Source organism: Eublepharis macularius, chromosome 2 (assembly GCF_028583425.1).
Source record: "Eublepharis macularius isolate TG4126 chromosome 2, MPM_Emac_v1.0, whole genome shotgun sequence".
In the NCBI taxonomy this organism is placed as follows: domain Eukaryota; kingdom Metazoa; phylum Chordata; class Lepidosauria; order Squamata; family Eublepharidae; genus Eublepharis; species Eublepharis macularius.
The window spans coordinates 29,160,444-29,182,164 of record NC_072791.1 but is presented as its reverse complement, the minus strand read 5'-3'; the positions used below and the strand labels follow the sequence as shown (position 1 = coordinate 29,182,164).

General features: G+C 43.0%; 1 protein-coding gene across 1 annotated transcript in view; it reads left to right on the top strand.

The window, feature by feature from the left end:
• C2H14orf132 (chromosome 2 C14orf132 homolog) overlaps positions 1-21,441 on the top strand; it is a 55,775-nt gene extending 34,334 nt beyond the window's left edge. The window contains exon 2 of the mRNA XM_054972986.1: positions 21,095-21,441. Within this exon, the coding sequence (XP_054828961.1) occupies positions 21,095-21,319 (225 nt within the window). The 3' untranslated portion in view covers positions 21,320-21,441. The remainder of the gene's footprint in view (positions 1-21,094) is intronic.
• Positions 21,442-21,721: the final 280 nt, after the last annotated feature.

Sequence of the window (21,721 nt, the reverse complement as noted above, 5' to 3'; positions counted from 1 at the left end):
CTGGTAAATTGTACGGGAAACACTGGCTTCCAAATCTACTCAGGGAGGAGAGGAATTAAATCATTCCTCAGCAATACGATTTAATTGCAGAGACCTCTGCAGAACATTTTTTGTTTCTGGTTGTGCAATGAACATAAGGAAGAGCAGTATTTTGGCAAAAAAAAAAAGCCTTGCTTCAGGGTTCTGCACTTTTACTGGATTAAATCTGTACCCCTTTAGGTAAAACTCATGCATGTCTATTTAAATCTAGGTTTTGTTTGGAAGTTGTGTGCCATAATTTCCAATGGCGCTGTCCATTTCATAGAATCATGGAATCATAGAATCATAGAGTTGGAAGGGGCCATACAGACCATCTAGTCCAACCCCCTGCCCAGTACAGGATCAGCCTAAAGCATCTCTGACAAGTATTCATCCAGCCTCTTCTTGAAAACTGCCAGTGAGGGGGAGCTCACCACCTCCCTAGGCAGCTGATTCCACTTTTGAACTACTCTGACCATGAAATTTTTTTTCCTAATATCCAGCCGGTACCTTTGTGCATGTAGTTTTAGCCCATTGCTTCGCGTCCTACCCTCTGCTGCCAACTGGAACAGCTCTTTGCCCTCCTCCAAATGACAGCCTTTCAAATATTTAAAGAGAGCAATTATGTCCCCCCTCAACTTCCTCTTCTCCAAACTAAACATTCCCAAGGCCCTCAGCCTTTCCTCGTAGGGCTCAGTCTCCAGACCCCTAATCATTCTTGTCGCTCTCCTCTGCACCCTCTCGATTTTTTCCACATCCTCTTTGAAGTGAGGCCTCCAGAACTGCACACAATACTCCAGGTGTGGCCTGACCAAGGCAGTATAGAGAGGGGCTATGACCTCCTGCGATTTCGATGCTATGGCCCCTTTGATACAACCCAGGATTGAATTAGCCTTTTTTGCCACCACATCACACTGACTGCTCATATTCAGTTTACAGTCCACTCTTACCCCAAGATCCCTTTCACATATACTACTGCCCAGAAGTGTATCCCCCATCCAGTATTTGTGCTTCTCATTTTTGTGGCCCAGATGTAATACTGTGCACTTGTCTTTGTTGAATTGCATCCTATTCACAGCTGCCCACTTCTCCAGAGTATTCAGGTCTTGTTGAATTTTAATTCTATCTTCTTGGGTGTTTGCTACCCCTCCCAATTTGGTATCATCAGCAAATTTAATGAGCAGCCCTTCCACTCCTTCATCCAGATCATTGATAAAAATATTGAAAAGTACCGGGCCCAAAACTGAGCCCTGTGGCACCCCACTGGACACCTCCTTCCAATCTGATGAAACGCCGTTGACCTCCACTCTTTGAGTGCGGTCCTCCAACCAGTTCCCTATCCACCAAACTGTCCTATAGTCTACTCCACAGTCTTCCAGTTTGCCCATCAGAATGTCATGGGGGACCTTATCAAAAGCTTTACTGAAATCCAGATAAATCAAGTCAACAGAGTTCCCCCGATCCAGTAAGCTGGTCACTCGATCAAAGAAGGAAACCAGGTTGGTCTGGCAAGATCTGTTAGGAACAAAACCATGCTGATTTCCCCGGATCACCGAGCGGTCCTTCAGATGCTTACAGATTGATCCCTTTAAAATCTGCTCTAATATCTTCCCAGCAACAGAAGTCAGACTGACCGGCCTGTAGTTTCCCGGGTCATCCTTCCTCCCCTTCTTAAAGATTGGGATAACATTCGCTCTTCTCCAATCTTGTGGCACATCCCCAGTCCTCCAGGAGGCCTTGAAGATGATGGACAGGGGTTCTGCAAGTTCTCTGGAAAGTTCTTTCAGCACTCTTGGGTGCACCCCATCTGGCCCAGGGGATTTGTATTCATCCAGTACAGCCAGATGCCTCTCCACTACCTCTCTATCAATGTCAATTAGCCACTCAGGTGTCCTGCCACATTTTCTACTATCTCTAGATGTGCCTGAGTTCTTCAGGGAGAAAACAGAGGCAAAAAAGTCATTAAGCCTGTCTGCTTTTTCTCTGTTTTGCACCAGAGTTTCTCCATCTACTCCCAACAGCGGTCCAATTGCCTCTTTTACCTTGCGTTTGCTTCTCACATATCTGTAGAAGTTTTTCTTATTGTAGCGAGCCCTCCTGGCCACACCCAGCTTGTACTGAGCATTGGCCTCTCTGATGGCTGATCTGCAGTACCAAGTAACCCTCATATACTCCTCTTTAGAGGTCTGTCCTTCTCTCCATTTCCTGAACATTTCCTTTTTCTCCCTTAGCTTATTCTGGAGCTCTCTGTGCATCCACATCGGTTTCTTGGAGCTCTTACCATGTTTCCATCTTGCTGGGATAGTGAGGGCTTGAGCTTGCAAAAGCTCGTGTTTGAGAATGGCCCACCCTTCACTTGCTCCTTTCCCTTCCAGCACACTCCCGCATAGAATGACTCTCATCAAGCCTCTGAGTTCATCGAAGTTGGCCCTACGAAAATCTAACATACGAGTCAGGCTATGAACTTCCTTGGCCCCCCACAGCAACTGGAATTCAAGAAGGACATGGTCACTTCCCCCTAAGGTCCCCACCACCTTCATCTCATCTACCAATTCTTCCCTGTTGCTTAATATCAAGTCTAGTATGGCTGAACCCCTTGTAGCTTCCTCCACCTTTTGAAAAAGGAAGTTATCAGCCAGGCAGGTCAAGATATTGCATGATTCATGACACTTTGCTGAGCCTGTCTCCCAGCACACATCAGGGAAGTTGAAGTCACCCATAATTACAAGGTTCTGATGTCTGGATACTCTGCCAATCTGTTCAAAGAGGGCAGCATCCATTTCTTCTCGCTGGTCAGGTGGTCTGTAGGAGACTCCAACAATAATACCCTTTGTCCTTCCTCCCCTTATATCTACCCACATACTTTCCACCGGGCTATCCGCCCCATTCTCCGTAACTTCTTGACAATCAAGCCCTCTCCTCACATACAACGCCACTCCACCTCCTCTTCTACACTTCCGGTTTTTCTTGAACAACTCATACCCATCCACTAGCACATTCCAGTCATGGGAATCATCCCACCAAGTCTCAGTAATTCCTACTATATCATAGCCCTCTGTTTGCAATAGAAGCTCAAGCTCTTCTTTCTTATTGCCCATACTTTGGGCATTGGTATATAGACACTTGTAGCCTTGTACCTTTGTTTGACCTTTCCTACCCAGGTGGGTCCCCACTGTGTTCACTTCATCATTGAAGTCGCCATGTCGATCGTCCCCTTCCCTTGCGGCATCAGTTTAAAGCTCTCCTGATGAAGTTCTCCAGGTTCGTTCCAAACATTTTCTTCCCTGCCCTTGAGAGGTGAAGCCCGTCATGTGCTAGAAGGCCTTCTCTAAGAAAACCTATCCCATGGTCCCAGAACCCAAAGCGTTCCTGCCGGCACCACCATCTCAGCCAGCGATTCACCTCAAGAATGGTCTGCTCCCTGCATGCTCCTCTTCCTGTGACTGGAAGGATAGAAGAGAATACCACCTGAGCCCCCAATGTCTTCAACTGCCTTCCAAGGGCTTCATAATCCTCTTTAATTCTTGCAACAGTATTCGAAGCCATGTTGTTCGTTCCCACATGAATCAGCACAAACGGGTACTTAGCAGCAGGCTTGATGAGTTTTGGCAGCCGGTCGGTAATATCTTGAATTCTGGCTCCCGGCAAGCAACACATCTCTCAGAATAGGGGATCTGGCCCAGAGACATGGCGTTCCATACCCCTGAGCAAGGAGTCTCCGACGACTACCACGTTCCGTTTTTTTCCACTTCCATGTGGCCCTATGTCTTCTGCACTCCCTCTTCCAGATCTTTGCGGTTCTCCTTCCACTGTCACCTCTGTCACCATCTCTAGCACTTCAAAGCGATTCTTGAGCTCAAGTGGACCAGAGCATCTTCTTCGTTGACGCCTTCGGGTTTGTACTGTAGATCTGAGAGGAGGCTCAGAAGGGAGATCGACTCTTTCTCCTCCTCCTTGACTTTCCTCTTCTTGGCTGTGCGGAGCCCCCAGGCTTTTGCAGTGGCACTGTCTGTATTCTAAATGCTATCTTTTCCTCCATCCTGGTTCTTCCTGAGGAAATTAGCAGTGGCTGAGAAGTGAGGTTTGAACATAAACATAATACAAATTGTGTATATAAATTCTTAATGATTTAGTGAACTTAAACCAGCAAGATATCCTGTGATTTAATTCCTTTCCTCAGTTTTAGCCTGAATAGAATCTGTGCAGAACTAAAGCCTATAATTTAGATATACACAGTGCTTTTTTTCAGCTGGAACACGGTGGAACAGAGATCTGGAACCTCTTGAAAATGGTCACATGGCTGGTGGCCCTGCCCCCTGATCTCCAGACAGAGGGGAGTTGAGATTGCCCTCCGCGGTGGCACAGAGGGCAATCTAAACTCCCCTCTGTCTGGAGATCAGGGGGTGGGGCCACCAGCCATGTGACCATTTTCTCCGAGGGCAACCCACTGAGTTCCACCATCTCTTTTGGCTTATGGCTCACAAAAGTTAGCACACAGCACTTAGCTGGGGGGAGGGGTTAATGACATTTCAAGGTATACAATTTACTCATTTACAGTGCAATCCTAAAAAGAGTTATTCCAGTCTAAGCCCATTGAAATCAATGAACTTAGAGTGGAATAACTCTCCTAAGGATTGCATTGTTAGTATTGGTTCTAAAAAATTATTTTAATATAAGACATAAACCCCAATAGAACGTTATTCAAAACCTGACACATTCATGCTGGGTTGTTTGAGTGCATAATGTAACACAGGGAGAACAAAAGCAATTGAAGAAATAGTTCTTTCCTCAATAGACCTAATTTTGAATTGGTGGATTTCTTCAAGGCTATGCAGCTATAGCATATCTATTTAAATCAGGTTTGAAGAGCTATTATAATTTAATTGCAGGTGTATGAATTTAATTGGTACTATTTGAAGAGCATAAAGGCTTTACAAACAGTCTTATCTTTTTTATAGACAGTGAATTACTGAATTGAATTATGATAATGTGTGGAATCTGGCACATAATAGCATGTTAAAGCATCATGTAGCTCCCCCTCTATTCACAGATAGAAGCCTCCATAAATAAATTGAGCCTTCACTTGCAAATGCCGTTTTGCCCATTGGTGTGCACCATCCAGAACTTCAATACGCTGCTGGCACAGACAGGCTATTAATCCAAGTAAATTGCCTCACTTGTACCATTGTATTAATACAGAAGATAGGTATCAGGGCCCATCTGGCACTGATGCTTGGAAAAGGGCACTGAACCCTTATGGAAATTCCTCGCTTCAGAATTTGTCCACAATAGGAAAGGAAAATGGAACCAAGCAGGGGTTGGGGGTGGAGAATAGTAGAACTAGAACAAGGGAAATAAGATTTTCTTCCCCCCACACACCTGGAAAGATCAGGTAGGTAGGCGGGAGGGAAGACCAAGTGTGAGGAGGAAGCAGAACTAAGAGGGGAGGATAGCAGAGCAAGAGCCGGAAGTGTGGGGAACAGTAGCAGAGGATGGGATTCCTCCCCCCCCCCTCGAATCCTTGTGCGTCTCCCTCTGTCTACTCCATTGCATGGCTACAGGTAAGTGCTCAGGTAGGTTATTCTCACAAATGTCAGTAGACCTAATTCTACTAATTGAAGACTGTAGCCATAATGTGCAGTTCCTCCACCTCCCAGCAAAAAATCCCCGAACTATTAATATTCCCATTAAGCGCTAGCAGACCAAGGTTATAAAGTAAAGTCAATGGATCTTCCACTCAGCTCAGATATTGGTGATACTTTCCTCCAATACACAAAGCCTTTCTCTGACACACAAGTCTTTTTACCCATTTAATACAGGCTTAACTGGATGTTATTTACCAGGTGAAGTCATTTACCTTCATATCATGAAAATCCGCAACTGTCCATTTCCACACATTTAGCTTTTATTAAAAGGATAACATATTTTTTTCTCTCTCCAGGTTCTTGGCAACACCATAATACCACAGTACACCACAATATTTCCACTAGTCTTGGAGAAAATAAGCAGTAGCCATTCTGGAGATTCCTAGATTGCATTGTCTTAAAAATAAAATAGGGACTCTTAAAGAAATATGATTATGTCATGAGGCACTAGGACTAATTGATGTTTTAGTCTGACTCACCAATGTACAGTGACAGTATTTAGCTTAAAAGGTTCATTTAGCAGATTCTCTCAGATTCCTCTAAGGCTCAGATCAGTCGAAACATCAGATTACCATTGAAGGCCGAGATTTTGAGGAGTAGGAAGAAAAACACACACAACATACCCCTCTATACTTTGTCATTGTATACTGCACAAGCTATTAATTCCATGTGGGAAAATAGCATTGCAACAGCCATCTGAACTCAATTGTGAGACTGTATGGGTGTGTATGACATGCCTCATTCCAAGGAACTGGCACAAAATGAACTAGATCTCTTACGGTTTTTCTCTGAGGTTCTGGTTAAGGGGAACGTATTCCACCATCTTCTTGAAAGGCATTTTAGAACTGGCTTTAACAAAGAAAAGTGTACAACATCTGGAACAAGGCTTCTTCAAAATCCCATCTCTGATTTAGGAAAAGGAAAGCCAAAAGATGGGATTTTGAAGAAGCCAAACAGCAGGATTTGAGTCCAGTGGCACGTTAGAGACCCACAAGATTTTCAGATTGTAGTTTTCGAGAGACAGAATTCCCTTCTTCAGACATGCACACATTACACCCCTTACAGTCCATTTATGCACTCATCTCTCTTAAACATTAAAGTCCCAAATCTGTGCTAGTAACATTTTTATTTCTGGATTAAAGATACTCATATGCTACTCCCATCAATTCTGAAATATTCCCATAGCTGCTCATAACCTTAATTTAAAATGCAAAAGTAAAAATGAAAACAGAACAGCAGAAAAGCAGATGTTAAAGCTATACAAAAACAGAGAACCTAAATTACATGTTTAAAAGCTTGTGAATTCTCAAAGCCTTGTTAAGAGCATCCCTGAACCCTGAGAAAGTATTCTCGGGAACAGGATATGAATGGAAGATGCTGATCAGCCTATCAGCTTGCTCTCTTTTATTTTTGTGGCAGTGAAACACATGATTTTCGGAATTGGAGAGGAATGCTCGATATTTCATGTTCTTGCTTCAACAAAATCTACTCCATATTGTGCCAGTCAATGTTACTTGCTATACTAGCCCATCCAATCTGTTGGAACAAACCTTTCCCTTCCATGCATACAAAGAATGTTGGCGTAAACCAAATTAGAAAGTACACTTAGGGCTAATACTTGCATCTATTTGTCATATATGCAGTCATGATGTACTAAAAAGTAATCCCCCCCATTTGACTGCAAAAAAGATTTTGTTTTAAAGAATATGTGCAAAGAAGGTGATGAATGTTACCTCTAATTATGTGCAGCTCTTTAGGGGGATATAGCAATATCTATACCTGTTGACTTGGCTACCACCAGTGAAGAAAATAACAACAATAACAATAGCAGTGGCAACAACAATACTTTATTTGCATACTGCCCTTCAGGACAACTTAATGCCCACTCAGAGCAGTTTACAAAGTGTGTTATTATTATCCCCACAACAATCACCCTGTGAGGTGGCTGGGGCTGAGAGAACTCTGAGAGAGCTGTGAAGGTCACCCAGCTGGCCTCAAATGGAGGAGTGGGGAATTAAACCCGATTCCCAAGTTTAGAGTCATGCCACTCTTAACCAGTACACCAAACTGGCTCTCTGAATTAATGTGGTTCATTCTTGATGATAAATTAAAATTAATTCCTTTGGCACTCCTAAATTGTCTGATTTTTGTAGTGGGTGTGGTGACAGTTACATGTGTTTGCCTGTTGATAGTTGGCTACAAAGATTAATTAAAACAGAATTCAGTATTTTTTTTAAAAAGTAAACCTCTTGTATGCAACTAGTCAAAGTATACTAATAGCATACCATCTTCCCTAGTCTCCATTGGATGATCTAGGATGATAGATGTGCCATCTCAAAAGATCATCTCTTTAGCTGAAACCCGGGCTTTTTTTCAGCTGGAATGCGGGGGAACGGAGTTCCGGAACCTCTTGAAAATGGTCACATGGCTGGTGGCCCCGCCCCCTGATCTCCAGACAGAGGGGAGTTTAGATTGCCCTCCGTACTGCCAAGTGGTGTGGAGGGCAATCTAAACTCCCCTCTGTCTGGAGATCAGGGGGCGGGGCCACCAGCCATGTGACCATTTTCTCCGAGGGCAACCCACTGAGTTCCACCACCTCTTTTCCCAGAAAAAAGTCCTGGCTGAAACAATTACCCAATGCTCGCTCTCTCTCTCTCTCTCTCTCTCTCTCTCTCTCTCTCTCAATTATATATATATATATAGTTATTCTAAAAGGTGCAACTAGTTTTCTTAAAAATTATTTTCTAGCTAAATGTTTTGAAAACTGAACAAGACTACTGAGTGGAAGGGCATGGAAAGCCAAAAAAAAAAAAAACCCACCCAGCTTCTCGGTGCTGAATTTGTGAGGAGACCCAGCATGGTATATTGATTGGGGTATCAGACTAGGAATGAAGGGACCTGGATTTCAACCCCCCCTCTCAGCCGTGGAGCTCTCTGAATGCCTCCCTCACCTGGGAGGATAAAGCAGAGGAGAATCGTGTATGTCATTGTAAGCTTGGAAGACATTTAGGGTAAAATAAGATAAGATTTAGAGCCTTTATACTGATCAAACTGCCTCTTTTGCTTAAATTTTTGCTACAACAGATTAACACTGTCTTCACTGTCCCTTTAGGTTTACAATTTTTAGATGTGGAATAGTAATACAAATACTTAGAAAATATGTCTGAGGGAAAATCCACATGTATATATTGTTGAATAATTTATTCCACATGTTGGATTGATGTTATTTGAACAAAATTCTAAACCTAGTTTCAAAGCCCTGGTTCAATAAATGGGTAGTTTGTAAGCCGTGGGCCTTGTAAAAGAGCAACGTATCATAAAAAATTAGGGAAGTTTTAAAAAAAGCTTACCGTGTGGTGCTGGATACTGTTTTTTGTCAAAGAAAAGGAAATTCCAAATGTGGTGCTGCTTGGAAAGGGAACAAAATCCTGTTACAAAACTGTTTGTATTCTAGTTTAAATATTATTGCTATTTTATGTCTTGGTTGAAAGTTTATCTCTTGCTCAAACACATTTTAATACTTTATAACCACACACACACACATACAGTATGTGGGAACAATGTGCCCAGGAGAAACAGTAAATTTCCTATCACTTAATAGAACAGACAGTCCAGTGATCTTGAAGCAATGATGCTGCTACACAATCACAGAAGTTGATACACAAATCACTTCCCCACTTGGCTTCAAAATATTAAGGGGAACAACTACATATTCCATGTAATATCATGCCCCTCCTTTTAAAAAACTAAGTGAAGTAGCTGTTCCTACCACAGAGTAGAACAAGTAGTCCAGTTTACCTTAAATCAGTGATGTTGGTAATTTCAAAAGAGTAACCATGTGAGTCGAAAAAGTAAAACAGAAATAAAGTGGAACTTTTACTTTCATAGAGTTTCTAGGCAATTCCTAGAGACGACTGACGTGATATCATGATGTCACCAACAGCAACTTTGGTAAATTTTGTTTTCTCCTGCTGGCCACAGCAGTGAGAAGACTGAAAGAGAAATCATCTTATGTAGAAGATACTGCAGGTTACTGGTGGTGATGCATCGAACGAATCAGTTTGAGCTGTAAGCTAGAGTGGCATTTTGTTGCTGTCAGCTTTGGGGCTGTCTTGTAGCAGGCTATCACTGGAAAACAGTCTGCCTTTGTCAGTCCATTTCTTTATGTCATTAGGTGGGTATTCTAAACCTGAAAAAATATGTTGTGAATCCTACAGGTGGGAGCACCTGTCTGAGGAATCAGAGCAAATGTGATTGTAACACAATGCTTGGCAGTAGACTATGAATTGTTTTGTATGCTTTGAGTGTTAGCTGGAAGCATATAGGTATGTTTGGCAGTTGGTGTGAAGTGGTGCTTATGTACCCTTCACATAGTTTTACAGTGGTCTCGTGGACTGGGCTATGCTCAGGTGTTAGCAGTCGGCCCTGACCCTCACACTAATAGGGAAGCTGATGAATATGGCTCTATCATAAGCCCCTCTCCTCATGTGTTTCAAACACAGAAGCGCTGCCTTGGAAGGCAGGAGACTGCTGCCAACCCGCAGCTGGGAGTTAGAAAATTACTGGAATGTGAATCATGGGTAAGACTAGCTATCAGCCCCAAATGCCAGATATGTGCAAAATTGTAAAACAAAAGAGATCTTCCAGGAGTTCCAGAGTCTAATCTCTTCCACACCCTGCTGATCTTCTATTATCCACTATCCCAATTTGGATTATTCAGGGACCTGATAAACCCCACCTGTCCAGCCATCGTGGGTCATCAATCATTTCCCTCTCCTTTAGTTCCTCCCAGGAAGGTGCCAGCCAGCCTTTCCCAATTTTATTATTTCACCTCTAGATGAAGCATTTAAGTTATTGTTTTGGGGCAGAGACACCCAGTCCTGCCTGAGGGTATGTTACACAGTATAATTGGGCTGCCCAGCCCCAAGCCCCTTGTGCATGTTCTTGGGCCCTACACCCACTCTCAGATGCGTGCCTGAGCCTCTCCCATCATGCCACAAAGTGCTGGTTGCTCAAAGCTGCTATCCTATAAATGTCCCCTATCATCTAGACTGGTAAATATCACCCCACCCTGAATTCCTCTCCATTTTCCTCCCTGTTTTCTAGTTAGCTCTGTGTGTATGTTGTATACAGTTTCCTGTGTGTTTGCCTTTGCTACCCCTTCAATAAAAAACTTTTTTTTGTTGAACATCCACCTGTTTTTATTAAGCATTCTCTAGAGGAACGATCCTCATATACATTGGTGGAGAAATCTCACTTAGTTACCTCCCCCCCCACACACACACACTGCTTCTCCTTGTATGCTAATTTTCCCAACTCACAAGGAGACTACCTGTTCAGGTAAACACTGTTGAACTTCTGATGGAATCTCTGAAGAGCTTCCTTTCCATGTTTCTAGATGATGAAAATACCAATGGATCTCAAGTACAGGATAATGAGTTGGAGTGGAGGAAGCGTTGCTCTAAGTCAGCCATGAAAATGCTTTCATGTTGTGGTGCCATGCAGGTGCCCATAGTGTTTGCCATTGAGTAAGGAAATTGACTTGCATTTCATATAAAAAATACTATGTATAGAGAAGATGTTGAACATGGTAACCTTTTTTATAAATGGCATGCAATTTTCATTAAAGCATATCACCTTAAATATCTTTGAAGGTGTGCTAAACTCTGTTCCCCATTTGGCATGAGACTATAGAGATAACAAGCCGTAAAGAGGGGTATTGAATTACTCGCACATACACACCCAGCCTGTGCTTTTCTGAGTTCAGAAATGCTTCCATAGCAACAAGTGCTCCATTAAAAAAAGAAGGAATTGATTTGCAGATTTTGTGCTCCCTTGTCAAGCCATTAGTCTTTCCTTCGTAGGAGTAGGCTGACAGACTTAAAAATGTTTTAGCCTTACATTTTTGGTGCAATATTTAACAGCCTATAAGAAACCAGCCTTTTCCTCACCCTTCGGGTGTCATTGGAAAATCTGATCCATGTTTGTTTGCGTGTAACATCTGGAACTAGAAACATCTTTTCAAAGATTTGTGTGCTTTCCTCCTCTTTAGTACTGGCTTTCCCCCAACTCAGTCATTCCCTTTATTTACAAATTATCTGCTGCTGAAAACATAAGCAATGCGTTTGCAGAAGTCATTGGCTTGTGCAAAGGTCACTTGGAAATCTAAGAGATCCTACCACACTTTCAGTGCAGTCCTAAACAGAACTACACCCTACATCCACTGAAGTCAAAGGGCTTAGATGGGTGTAATTCTGTTTAGAATTTCTCTGCTAATCCTGTGTAGCTTCCCCAAGAATGTTGCTCAGTCTTCCCCCCAACATAAACAGATTTTCATTCTTGAAACATATAAGATGGTTTTGAGTAGAAATATGGTTGGTCTTTGAGTAATCTCTTACCAGATGACATTAATGAGACCTTTTGTTAACTTTGGTGTTGGAATTCAGAGCCTAAAGACCCTTTTGAACCCTAGAATACAGGTTTTCCAACCAACGTAAGTTTTCATAGGTATTGTTTTGTGGGTTGACTAAGTATTTTTGTGTTTGCAGAAATGGCATGGCTATATCTGCTACTTCACTAATGGCATTGCCTTTCTCCATCCAAACGAGTCTTCCTTTGATGTCCCAGGATCAGAGATGGGCACGAACAGCAATATGAACTAAAAAAAGCCACGAACAGCCCCCATTCTAAATGAACAGGTGGTCGTTGCAAGCCTCGTTCATTGCTGTTCATCAAGCCAGACAGTCTGGCACCTGCAATCAATTCCCTTGGCAACTGGAGGCAGGGGCTGCCTGAACTCTGTCTGAACTCCTGCTGTTGCCCTGGAAACCCCAATCTAAGCCCAATTTAGCTTGATAGGCAGGTCTTCCTTTAAAGCGTGGAGCTCCAAATTTGTTACAAGGAAGCAAAGAGCAGGGGGGAGGGGGCTCCCAGCTCTGGTTTTGCAGACAGTGGAGATGGAGAGACAGCTGCTGTTGGCATGTTGATAGAGTGCATTGGAACTTGAATTTTCTTTGTGTGTGGTGGGATAGGGATCTGCCTCTTCAAGTTCCAGGGCTGCTGCCAGGCTCTGAGCCAAGCTATTATTTATTACTGGTACCTTTCCTGCTGCCTGCTCAGGTAAGGTTTCTGGGAGTGGTGCGGTAGGGATCTACCCCTTCAGGTTCCAGGACTGCTGCCAAGCTCTGAGGCCAAGCTATTATTTATTATTGGTACATTTCCTGCTGCCTGCTCAGGTAGGGTTCCTGGGAGTGTTGTGGTAGGGATCTTGATGGCTGGAGGAGGGTCTGCTGGCCCCCACGAACAACGAACATGTTAATGAACAGGTCATGTTCGTCAATGTTCATTGTTCGTTGTTCATGGATGGCAACGAACAATGAACACCATGTTTGTTTTTTTCTGTTTGTGCCCATGTCTACCCAGGATCTTCCATAAGTGGAAGAGTCCCCTGTATTGGATGAAGTCTCTTTGGGATGGATGAAAAGTGGTAGGGTACAACCCATATAGTGCCATCCTAAATAAATTTAAACTTTCCTGAGCCTATGTACTTCAGTGGTCTGAGAAAGGTGTAACTCTGCTCAGAAAGGCAAATAGTATTCTCTCCCCCCCCCCTTCAAACTGATTGTGGAAGGGAGCTTGTAAAGGGCTTGCTAGCGCTGTCTTAAGATTAGGGCTGCCAGATCCCCTTGGACTCAGAGTGGAGGACAGATGGGCGTGGTCACAGGGTGCACCATGAGAGCACCTAGATTACATGCATGCAGTGTGTACACACTCCAGAATGCTCCTGCATAGCCCCCAATCTAGCATTCCTGGCATGATGTAGAAGCATTTTAGAGCACAGGAACACTCTCTTCTTGGCCCATTCCTGTGCCTTTCCCCTCCTGGTTAGGTGAGAGGTGGCAAGGGGTGGAGGCTGGGAGCAGGGGAATCTCTGCACCCACCTGGGGGCTGGTAACTCTACTTAAGTTTTCTTAACCCTGGGGAAAATAAGACATGGGGCATAGAATATAAATGAAAAGATAATGCTTTTTGTAAATTTAATTTACTATAAATATCCCATCACCCAGTTACAAAAACAATGTTCTCTGAAAGTTAGTGACACTTTTGAAACCCAACAGTGTTGGCTATTTGGATATAGGTCTATTCCTGATGTTTTTCTCCACTGATAAAAGGTCCCCATCCTACTACACTTCAGAATTTCTGAAACAGTGATACATTTAAACAGTTAAGAAGGATAATTTTTTCAGTGCTCTGTCTCACCAGGCTCCCTAAGATGATGCAGCCTCTGGATTCTACTCTACTCAGCCTGAAAGCACCTTGCATGGCCTTGAGCTAATCATTCAGTCTCACCCTAACCCATTTCACAGGGTTGTTATGAGGATAAGATGGAAGGTGGGAGAACCTTGGAGAAAGAGTGGGATAAAAATGTGAGAAATAGATGTAGTGGAAAAAATTAAAACATATAGGCATGAGAAGCCACTTTCCTCAAGCAATGAGTGGGCCAGCACTGCCAGATTTGATGAGATGAGAGAGAGTGGGTTTTCTGTGTCTTTGTAGTGCCTGTGGCTTATGTTCCAGTGTATAAGCCAAGTCCATTGGGAACTAACAGAGCTCCCTGCCTCGTTATAAACATACTTTGTTGTGATGGACTGCACTTTTTAAAAGCCTGGAAATGCTGTACAAACAGCTGAAGGACTATTAAGGATTATTCCTTCACAGACACAGAGATCTTTCAGTGACAGGTTACTCCAAGGAATCTGATTAGGTAGCATGAGCTGAAAAGAAGAGGGTCTCTGTTTGCAGCCCTAGCTGAGAGGAATCGAGGGTGAACAGTAGAGAGACAGAGTCTCTTAACCAAGAGCAGTTTTAACACTGACAGGAGAATTGGGGAAATGTTGGCAAAGAAGTTTAGGAAGTAGGTGCAGACTCCCATTTGGGCCAAAGAAAGGGGATAGGTCTTCGAAGGAGAGGAGACTTTCCCTACCCAATTAAACAAGAAGGTAGTTCTGGAGAGAGGAGAGATCCTTGTTTGGGTGTGTTTGGAAACTGCCTTTTGGAGATTTTTAAGATTCAATCAAAAACTGAAGGAAAGCACTGGTGTTTGAAGAGTAGGGGTTTGGGGGTACTGGAAAGTGAGTACCAGCATTCTTAAACTCAAAAGAAAAAGAGAATCCTAAAAGAAATTGTACTAAATTGCTTGAGGTAAACACAGGAACAAAACCCTCTAAACATAATAATTTAAGTCTTTGTGAAGAGCATAAGAACTAAAGTCTGTACATGTACTGGTTTTACCTCAGAGATTTCTATGTTGAATTACCTCAGAGATTTTCAGTCCCTAATTTCACCTGACTTTCCCCCTCTAAAATAAATAAAATAGTCCTTTTTGAATTTTAAAAACACCTCCAGTGCCATTTCTGCTGTTTAAGGACAGAGAAGAAGGAAAGAGAAGGAGGGAATGTCATAGCTACTAATTCTGCTGAACTGCCAACTGCATTAAGGATTCATTGGTTTTGCCAAATCCAGATGTAAACTCTCAGCATTTCTCTCTCTGTCCCAATCCAAGCTGCAAAAACTTCTCACAGCTGTCTTTGTCCCTCTTGGAAACTGTGATAGGTATTATATTCTAAAGACTAGAGACATCTCAGAGCATCCATGTCCTTTTGTTAAGGTTAATCAGGCAAAATGATAGTGAAAGGGGTCATTCACAATAATCAAGCTGGCTAAAATCATAGCAGAACAGAAAGTTTCAGGTGGGTAGCTGTGTTGGTCAGCAGTAGAAGAGCAGGATTTGAGTCCAGTGGCACTTTAGAGATCAACAAGATTTTCAGGGTATGTCTCAAATTTGAATCCAACATTGCAGAAATGGCACAAAATAGTTTTTTTAAAAAAAAAACTCACAAAATTCAAGAGCCACATGACTTGTAGGAAACAGCAGTACACAAATAAAAATAAGAATTCCATTCCTGTAATTCAAGAACTCATTCTTGACTGAAGTCTTACCTTCTTAAAAATGTACTGGGTTGAGCTCTAGTGAGGTTTCTTTGGTAAGGCATGAAAGTGGAATGAAAAGGCAAGAAAAGGAAAGCCAATGGGAAGAAATGTGTTTTCAGCAGCTTTTTAAAAAGCCTCAAGTTCACTGGCTAGCCTTGGGCAGGTTACTGTCTCTAAGCCTCAGGCTCTTCAGAGAATTACTGTGAGAATAAAATCTGAGAGCTCCATGTATGCTGTCCTGAATTCCTTGGAGGAAGGCTGGGGGTGAAGTAGTGAGAGAGAAACAAACAATTATGCGTTTTTTCCATCGTTGCTCTGATTGACAGATCCCCATTTGATGTCATTTTCATTATGGAGATTTAGGTAAACCTCTTGGCAATGCGAGGCAGAAGCCGACTGACATAATAAATAGAATTTTTGTGCTTTCTGCTTTGATTCAACAGTCCTTTCAAATAAATCAGTTATGGAGGCTTCTCCCCACCCCCCACGCCGTGCCCGCCCTGCTGCTCAGATTAGCTGCTGGGCAATGTTTATGAAGTGAATGGTGGTACAAAATCTAAAAACAGTAAACATTTCTACAAAATCCATCTTCAAATTTTGAATTATCTTTTTGATTTCTGTTGACTGCTTTCTACTTTTTAAATTATAACACTATAAGTTACTAAATTTAAAAAAATGGGGGTACATGGGAGTAGTATAAACATAGTTCCAATAATTTATAAACTAGAAGAACAAGGGCTTGGATTTTCCATGAGCACAAAAAGAAGGAACAATTTCACATTTCCCCCCTTCTCACTAAATCCCTCGCCCACCTAGCTTTATTCAAAAGTATATCCTTTTTTTCTCCATACAGGTTCAAAGTGGCTTTTGCACATATGGGTTCCCTGATTCCCTTTCGGGGGGGGGGCAAAGGCCAGCTGCAGAAAGAAAGGGGGAGGCAGTCCAGGTATGGAAAACACTTGTAGTAGTGATGTCCAGGCAGAGGATACTAGTAGGGTTACCAGGTCCCCCTACCCTCCTGACAGGAGGAGAGAACCGCCACTTACCTTTTTACCACCCAGGGTGATGATGTCACTTCTGGGAAGTGATGTCATCTCACAGGTGTGCATGCACTTTGCAGCGGGCCAATTTGGGCCCCAAATGGGCTTGATTTGGCCTGTTTGGGCCCCAAATCAGCCTGCTGCAAAGCACAGGAGTGCTCTCTGGGCACCACAATGACATCACTCCTGGGAAGTTATGTCACGCTGTTACCAGAACTAGTCCCCTTGCAATAAAATGATTTGTGGCGGGAATTAGCTAGCAAGGAGAATGGCTATGGAAGAGGCCAGTAACCACAGGGATCTGTCACTAGTTTCTACCTGGTCCCTTCCCAAGATAGCAAACGAGGCTGGTTCTTAAAATCAAACAATAATTTTTATTAAGAACAAAATGACATGCACATACACTTGTAATTAGGGGGTAAAAATAATCTCACACACTCACAGAGTCCTAGGAGGCTTAGTCAGAAATTGGGAATAGAGAGAAAGAGAGGGAGCAAATATATTTACCTGTCCTGAAGAGGGGGTCTAGTCCGTGGGAGAAGACAGTAGCTTCGAATGGCCAGTGTCCTCGGCCAAGAGAGCAAGAGGCTTGGGCAAACCTCAAGGGAACAGCGCTTATGGATCCAGAAGTGTGTACAAAGAGAGAGCGGCTTAGGGAAGTGACCCTAAGGGAGCAGTGCTTGGACTCAGGAAGCATGCACAATTTGAATGAGGCCAGGGCTCTACCTTTATAGGTAAAATGTGCCCTGAGGTGGAAGAGCCCACCTAGCCATTAGAACAAAGACTCCAATGGTCGGTTCCTGGGTTTGACAAAAGGTTTGAGTACCTTGATTGGTAGCTGCCAGGGTGTGTGAAAGCAAATGCAAAACTTGTTTTAGCGCTGCACAAAAGGGATAGTTTGTTAGTGAATTCCACCGGAGCTGAGTTGATGTTTTTTAGGTGGGGACTGTACTTTCCCAAGGAACAACTGTATATACTTATGAATGTCATTTGATTAGCTCCTCAATCAAGGACAGGAGATCTCATCACAGAAGAAGGGAAAGGAATGTGTTAAGTGGGGATGACTCTGCGAGACCTTTGTTGCACTGGGCACCTTTGGGGCTGGAAGGATAGTAAATCCTTAATCGCTCTTAATCACTCCACATTCCTGTGCAGCATTCCATGCATGCCAGGTTCTCCCTGGCGGGACTCAGCAACTGTTAGAGGCTCTCTAGTGGCAATACCGCAGCCATTTTAACTCCAGAGGCCTGAACATCTTTAATATCACAAGCAGCCATATATAAAACTGCTGTTAAAATGGTGGAGGCTGGGCCAACCGCTAACAATGCCGCTCCGGGAGGATGCCTTGGAGGCCCATTCCTGCAACTTTCCCACCCCCCCTGCCAGCCACAGGTACTAGTGTAGGGCATAAAGTAGCAACATCAGAGCACTGGAGCATTGTAAGACCAGTCTGAGTGTCTTTAAGCACTTTAAATGGAGACAGTATAGGTAGGAAGAACATGCAGATCCCAACATCACATGACTATATGCTGCATCCACACAGCACTGGATATTGTGTTGGCGTTGCGCTCAAATCCAGTTGTGAATGATCACTACTGCACAGTATTCAGTGATGAAGGGATGCAGCCTAAAATTGCTTCAACACATTGGTGGGGTAGAAACACTGTATGAAGACCTGTATTACTTAGAAGAAAGGAGAGAGAAAATGTACTAAATTAGCCTTTACCATCGCTAATCCCTGAGAGCCTTTTGACTGAAGATTCTAGGGACTGATCATGCATCTATGGGGCTTGCATTTCTCAAGTTTTCGTTTAAGTAGGTTTGTCATTGTAGGTATGTGAAGATGTGAGTAACTTTACATGCAAGTAGGCCCAGCAACGTTCTACATTAATATCCCCAATCACAAAACCACACAAGAAATATTCTGGGAAATGTAATGCCTCTTTAATGAGGAGCTAACTTGTCTGTTCTAGAGCCTTGGAAATGACCCTAATCTGAGATAACAATGAAGTTCAGCCTGCACAAAATGGTCAAGAGATTCTTGGGGCATAGCACATGAAAACCACTTGAGCAGTCACATCCGAAATAAGAGAAGCAGTTTAGCTGGCTCTTGCACCGACTAGTGAAAAGAAAACCACTTTCAGCCTCTTTTATATCACTTGCAAACTGCAAAATGAACTAAGCTGCAGCTGTAGATAAGCCTTGGAGAGTCAACAGCAATAGAGGAAATGTCCAAGCATTGAAAATAGTGAGTAAGTCTGCAGGAAGGAGGTTCGTACCAGTAGCGTCTTTAAAACAAAGATAGATTCCTTATGCAGAGATGGTACTGATATGTTTGCTGATGGCTTTTAAGGATTTTCAAGAACAAGGCTAAAGACAACAATGTTCAATGTCATCTTAAATGAATAACAGAGATTATGGGATTTTGGGGAGATGGGGATGACAAAGGCTGCCTGTTTTTGGAATTTACTTCAAGACCAGCTGTTTGCTCTCAGGGCAAAAATTGTGCCTGATTCCAGACAAACAGAATTTAAATTTCATTGAAGGACAAGATGAATGGGGGATGCTTTTAAATTCTTGCTAAAATGTTGGTTGCATGCCTAGAAACAGAGTAGCTTTATATTCTGGGACATGCATGCAACTCACTGAATCATTTCCATCTGGTTTAGATACTTTCCCCCTTCCAAAACCGCCAAATGAAATATTTACCAGAAGCTTGAAGTCCTATAACCAGAGTTTTGATATCACAAACACCTGTTTGCAACTGTGGTTATTGTGGTTTAGCAACCCTCTGAACTTTATTGACCCATTTACTTATTTATACATAGAAGGGAGGAATCAAAAATTAATGGGAGATTTCCAGAGCTTTCTAGAAGATTAGGAGCACCCCTCCTCTCTTTGACACTTTCCTGCCAAAAACATCACATGACCAGGAGGAGGGGTGCTATTCCCTCAGTTCTCTCCATGCTGCTGTTGAAGACACCCCTCCCCCCACCCCAGAAACTAAGGCTCGAGAGAGTTCACATTGGGGCAGGAGGGAGGGATGTGTGCCTGCACAGAAGATCACTTGAACAACAGTAAATGTAACCCTGTTTTCATCTTCGTGGCTTTTGTGCAGTCCCACTTTGGGAGAGTAGCAAGCTCACTCACTGAAGGAGCTGGGTGTGGAACTCTCAAAGTAAGAGACTATGGAGGACCACCTTTTTAATGGATGCTTAGCATCTCATTGACATTCACCCAAACATGCTTATAATGAGGCAGGGAGCTCTCTATAAGTGTCCCTGCTGAAGTACGAGGGTGCCAGGGAGGGAGCAGGTGCTTTTCATCAGGCTGGTCTTTTCCAGCCTCTTGAAGAGGCCTCTTTTAAGCCATGCCCATAAAGGGAAGACAGAATTTTTTCTTCTTTAAATGTAGATTTATTCTTCACTAAAATGACTATTGATGGTTAAAACCTTTTAATCTTTTAAAAAGAAATAATTCTCCTCAGCCTCAAGGATGAGGTGAGGGAAAAGCAAAGAACAGCAATGGAGATCCCTTGAAGGAAATGGCAGCTTTGGAAGGTGGGCTTTATGGCACCACATCCTGATAAGTTCCTTCCCTCCCCAAACTCCACCTGCCCCAGGTACCGCCCCAAATCACCAACTATTTTCTAAGACAAAGTTGGAAAACCTAGGCTTGCCTCTGCTACAATTCCCAGAATTTGGGGAGCTTGGTTCATATTGGCCAGTATCAGTGTTGTCCGTCTTCTGTCCTGGACAACCAACCTTTGAAAAAGACAGCTATTTTGTGACTTGCCTTCTGGAAGGTCCAACTTCAACAATATTCAGGAGGGCTCCCACATGGAGACAGCCCTTAGCCAAGCCCAAGAGTCTGTAAGGCTTTACAGTGGGAAAAAGAATAAAAGGGGAATGGGGAATCCACTATACAAGAAAAGGAAGAAGGCAACATTCCTGATATTACAAAGTGTTGAATTCTGCCAGTGTGTTAATTGGCATTAAAATATCACATAAACTTCCCATAGTCAGGGCATACCCACACAGGTGTTCTGTAGTTCTTAGTTCTGATGTGTTGTTTGAGCATCAGTAGCTGTAATTGAACTTGCGGTCAATGCAGATGGTACAGCCCTCAAAGGAGAGGGATGTGCAAAAAATGTGTTTAACATGGTCCCCAAACTTCTCCCTGGTTTCTTTTTCAGTGCTAAAGCTGTGGCCCAGAATATAGGGAATTTGACACCCTCAGGAAAAAGTATTAATGTAAGCTGGAAGCAAAGCAAATTCATAACTATTCAACAATTATTGGTATCTCCAGTGACCCTCGTCGTCGTGTAGGCATTTTTGAGCCCATATTTAGCAGTAAACCTCATCATGGATTTTAATTATATTATCCATTCTTCTCCCACAGATTCCCGTTATGGGAGGAGCCTTTATGGACTCACCCAATGAGGACTTTAGTACGGAATACTCCTTATTTAACTCATCGGCCAATGTCCATGCAGCCGCCTCAATGCCGAACCAGCCAGAAGAGGCATCCCGTTCTTCAAATGATGCCATTTTGTTATGGATTGCAATCATAGCAACAATTGGGAACATTGTTGTGGTCGGAGTTGTGTATGCATTCACATTCTGAGAAGGAAGCAAGAAGAAGGCTTAAAGAAGTGGACAGTCGCTGTGCTGTCTCTCATGAGTGTGTATGTGTGTGTCTATAAGCACACATTAATATAGAAAAATGTATCTTTATAAATATATGTAGTTAAATGCTGTTTACTACGCAAGAGCAAGTGTAATAGTGGGTGGGAAAACCCCTTGAGAACCTTTATAAATGGCTTGGGGGTGAAACATCTCATTAACAGCATAACCAACAAAACATAAATCTAATGTAAATGGCCAGTGTGAACACACAATACTCACACAGGAACAGCAGGTCTGCTTGGCAAGGGCTTTATTTTCTGCTGGCTCCTGCTGTTGGCTTCACATCATTGTAGTAGCTTTCATTTGTAATTTGCCCTGATGTGGATTTGAATTTTGGACA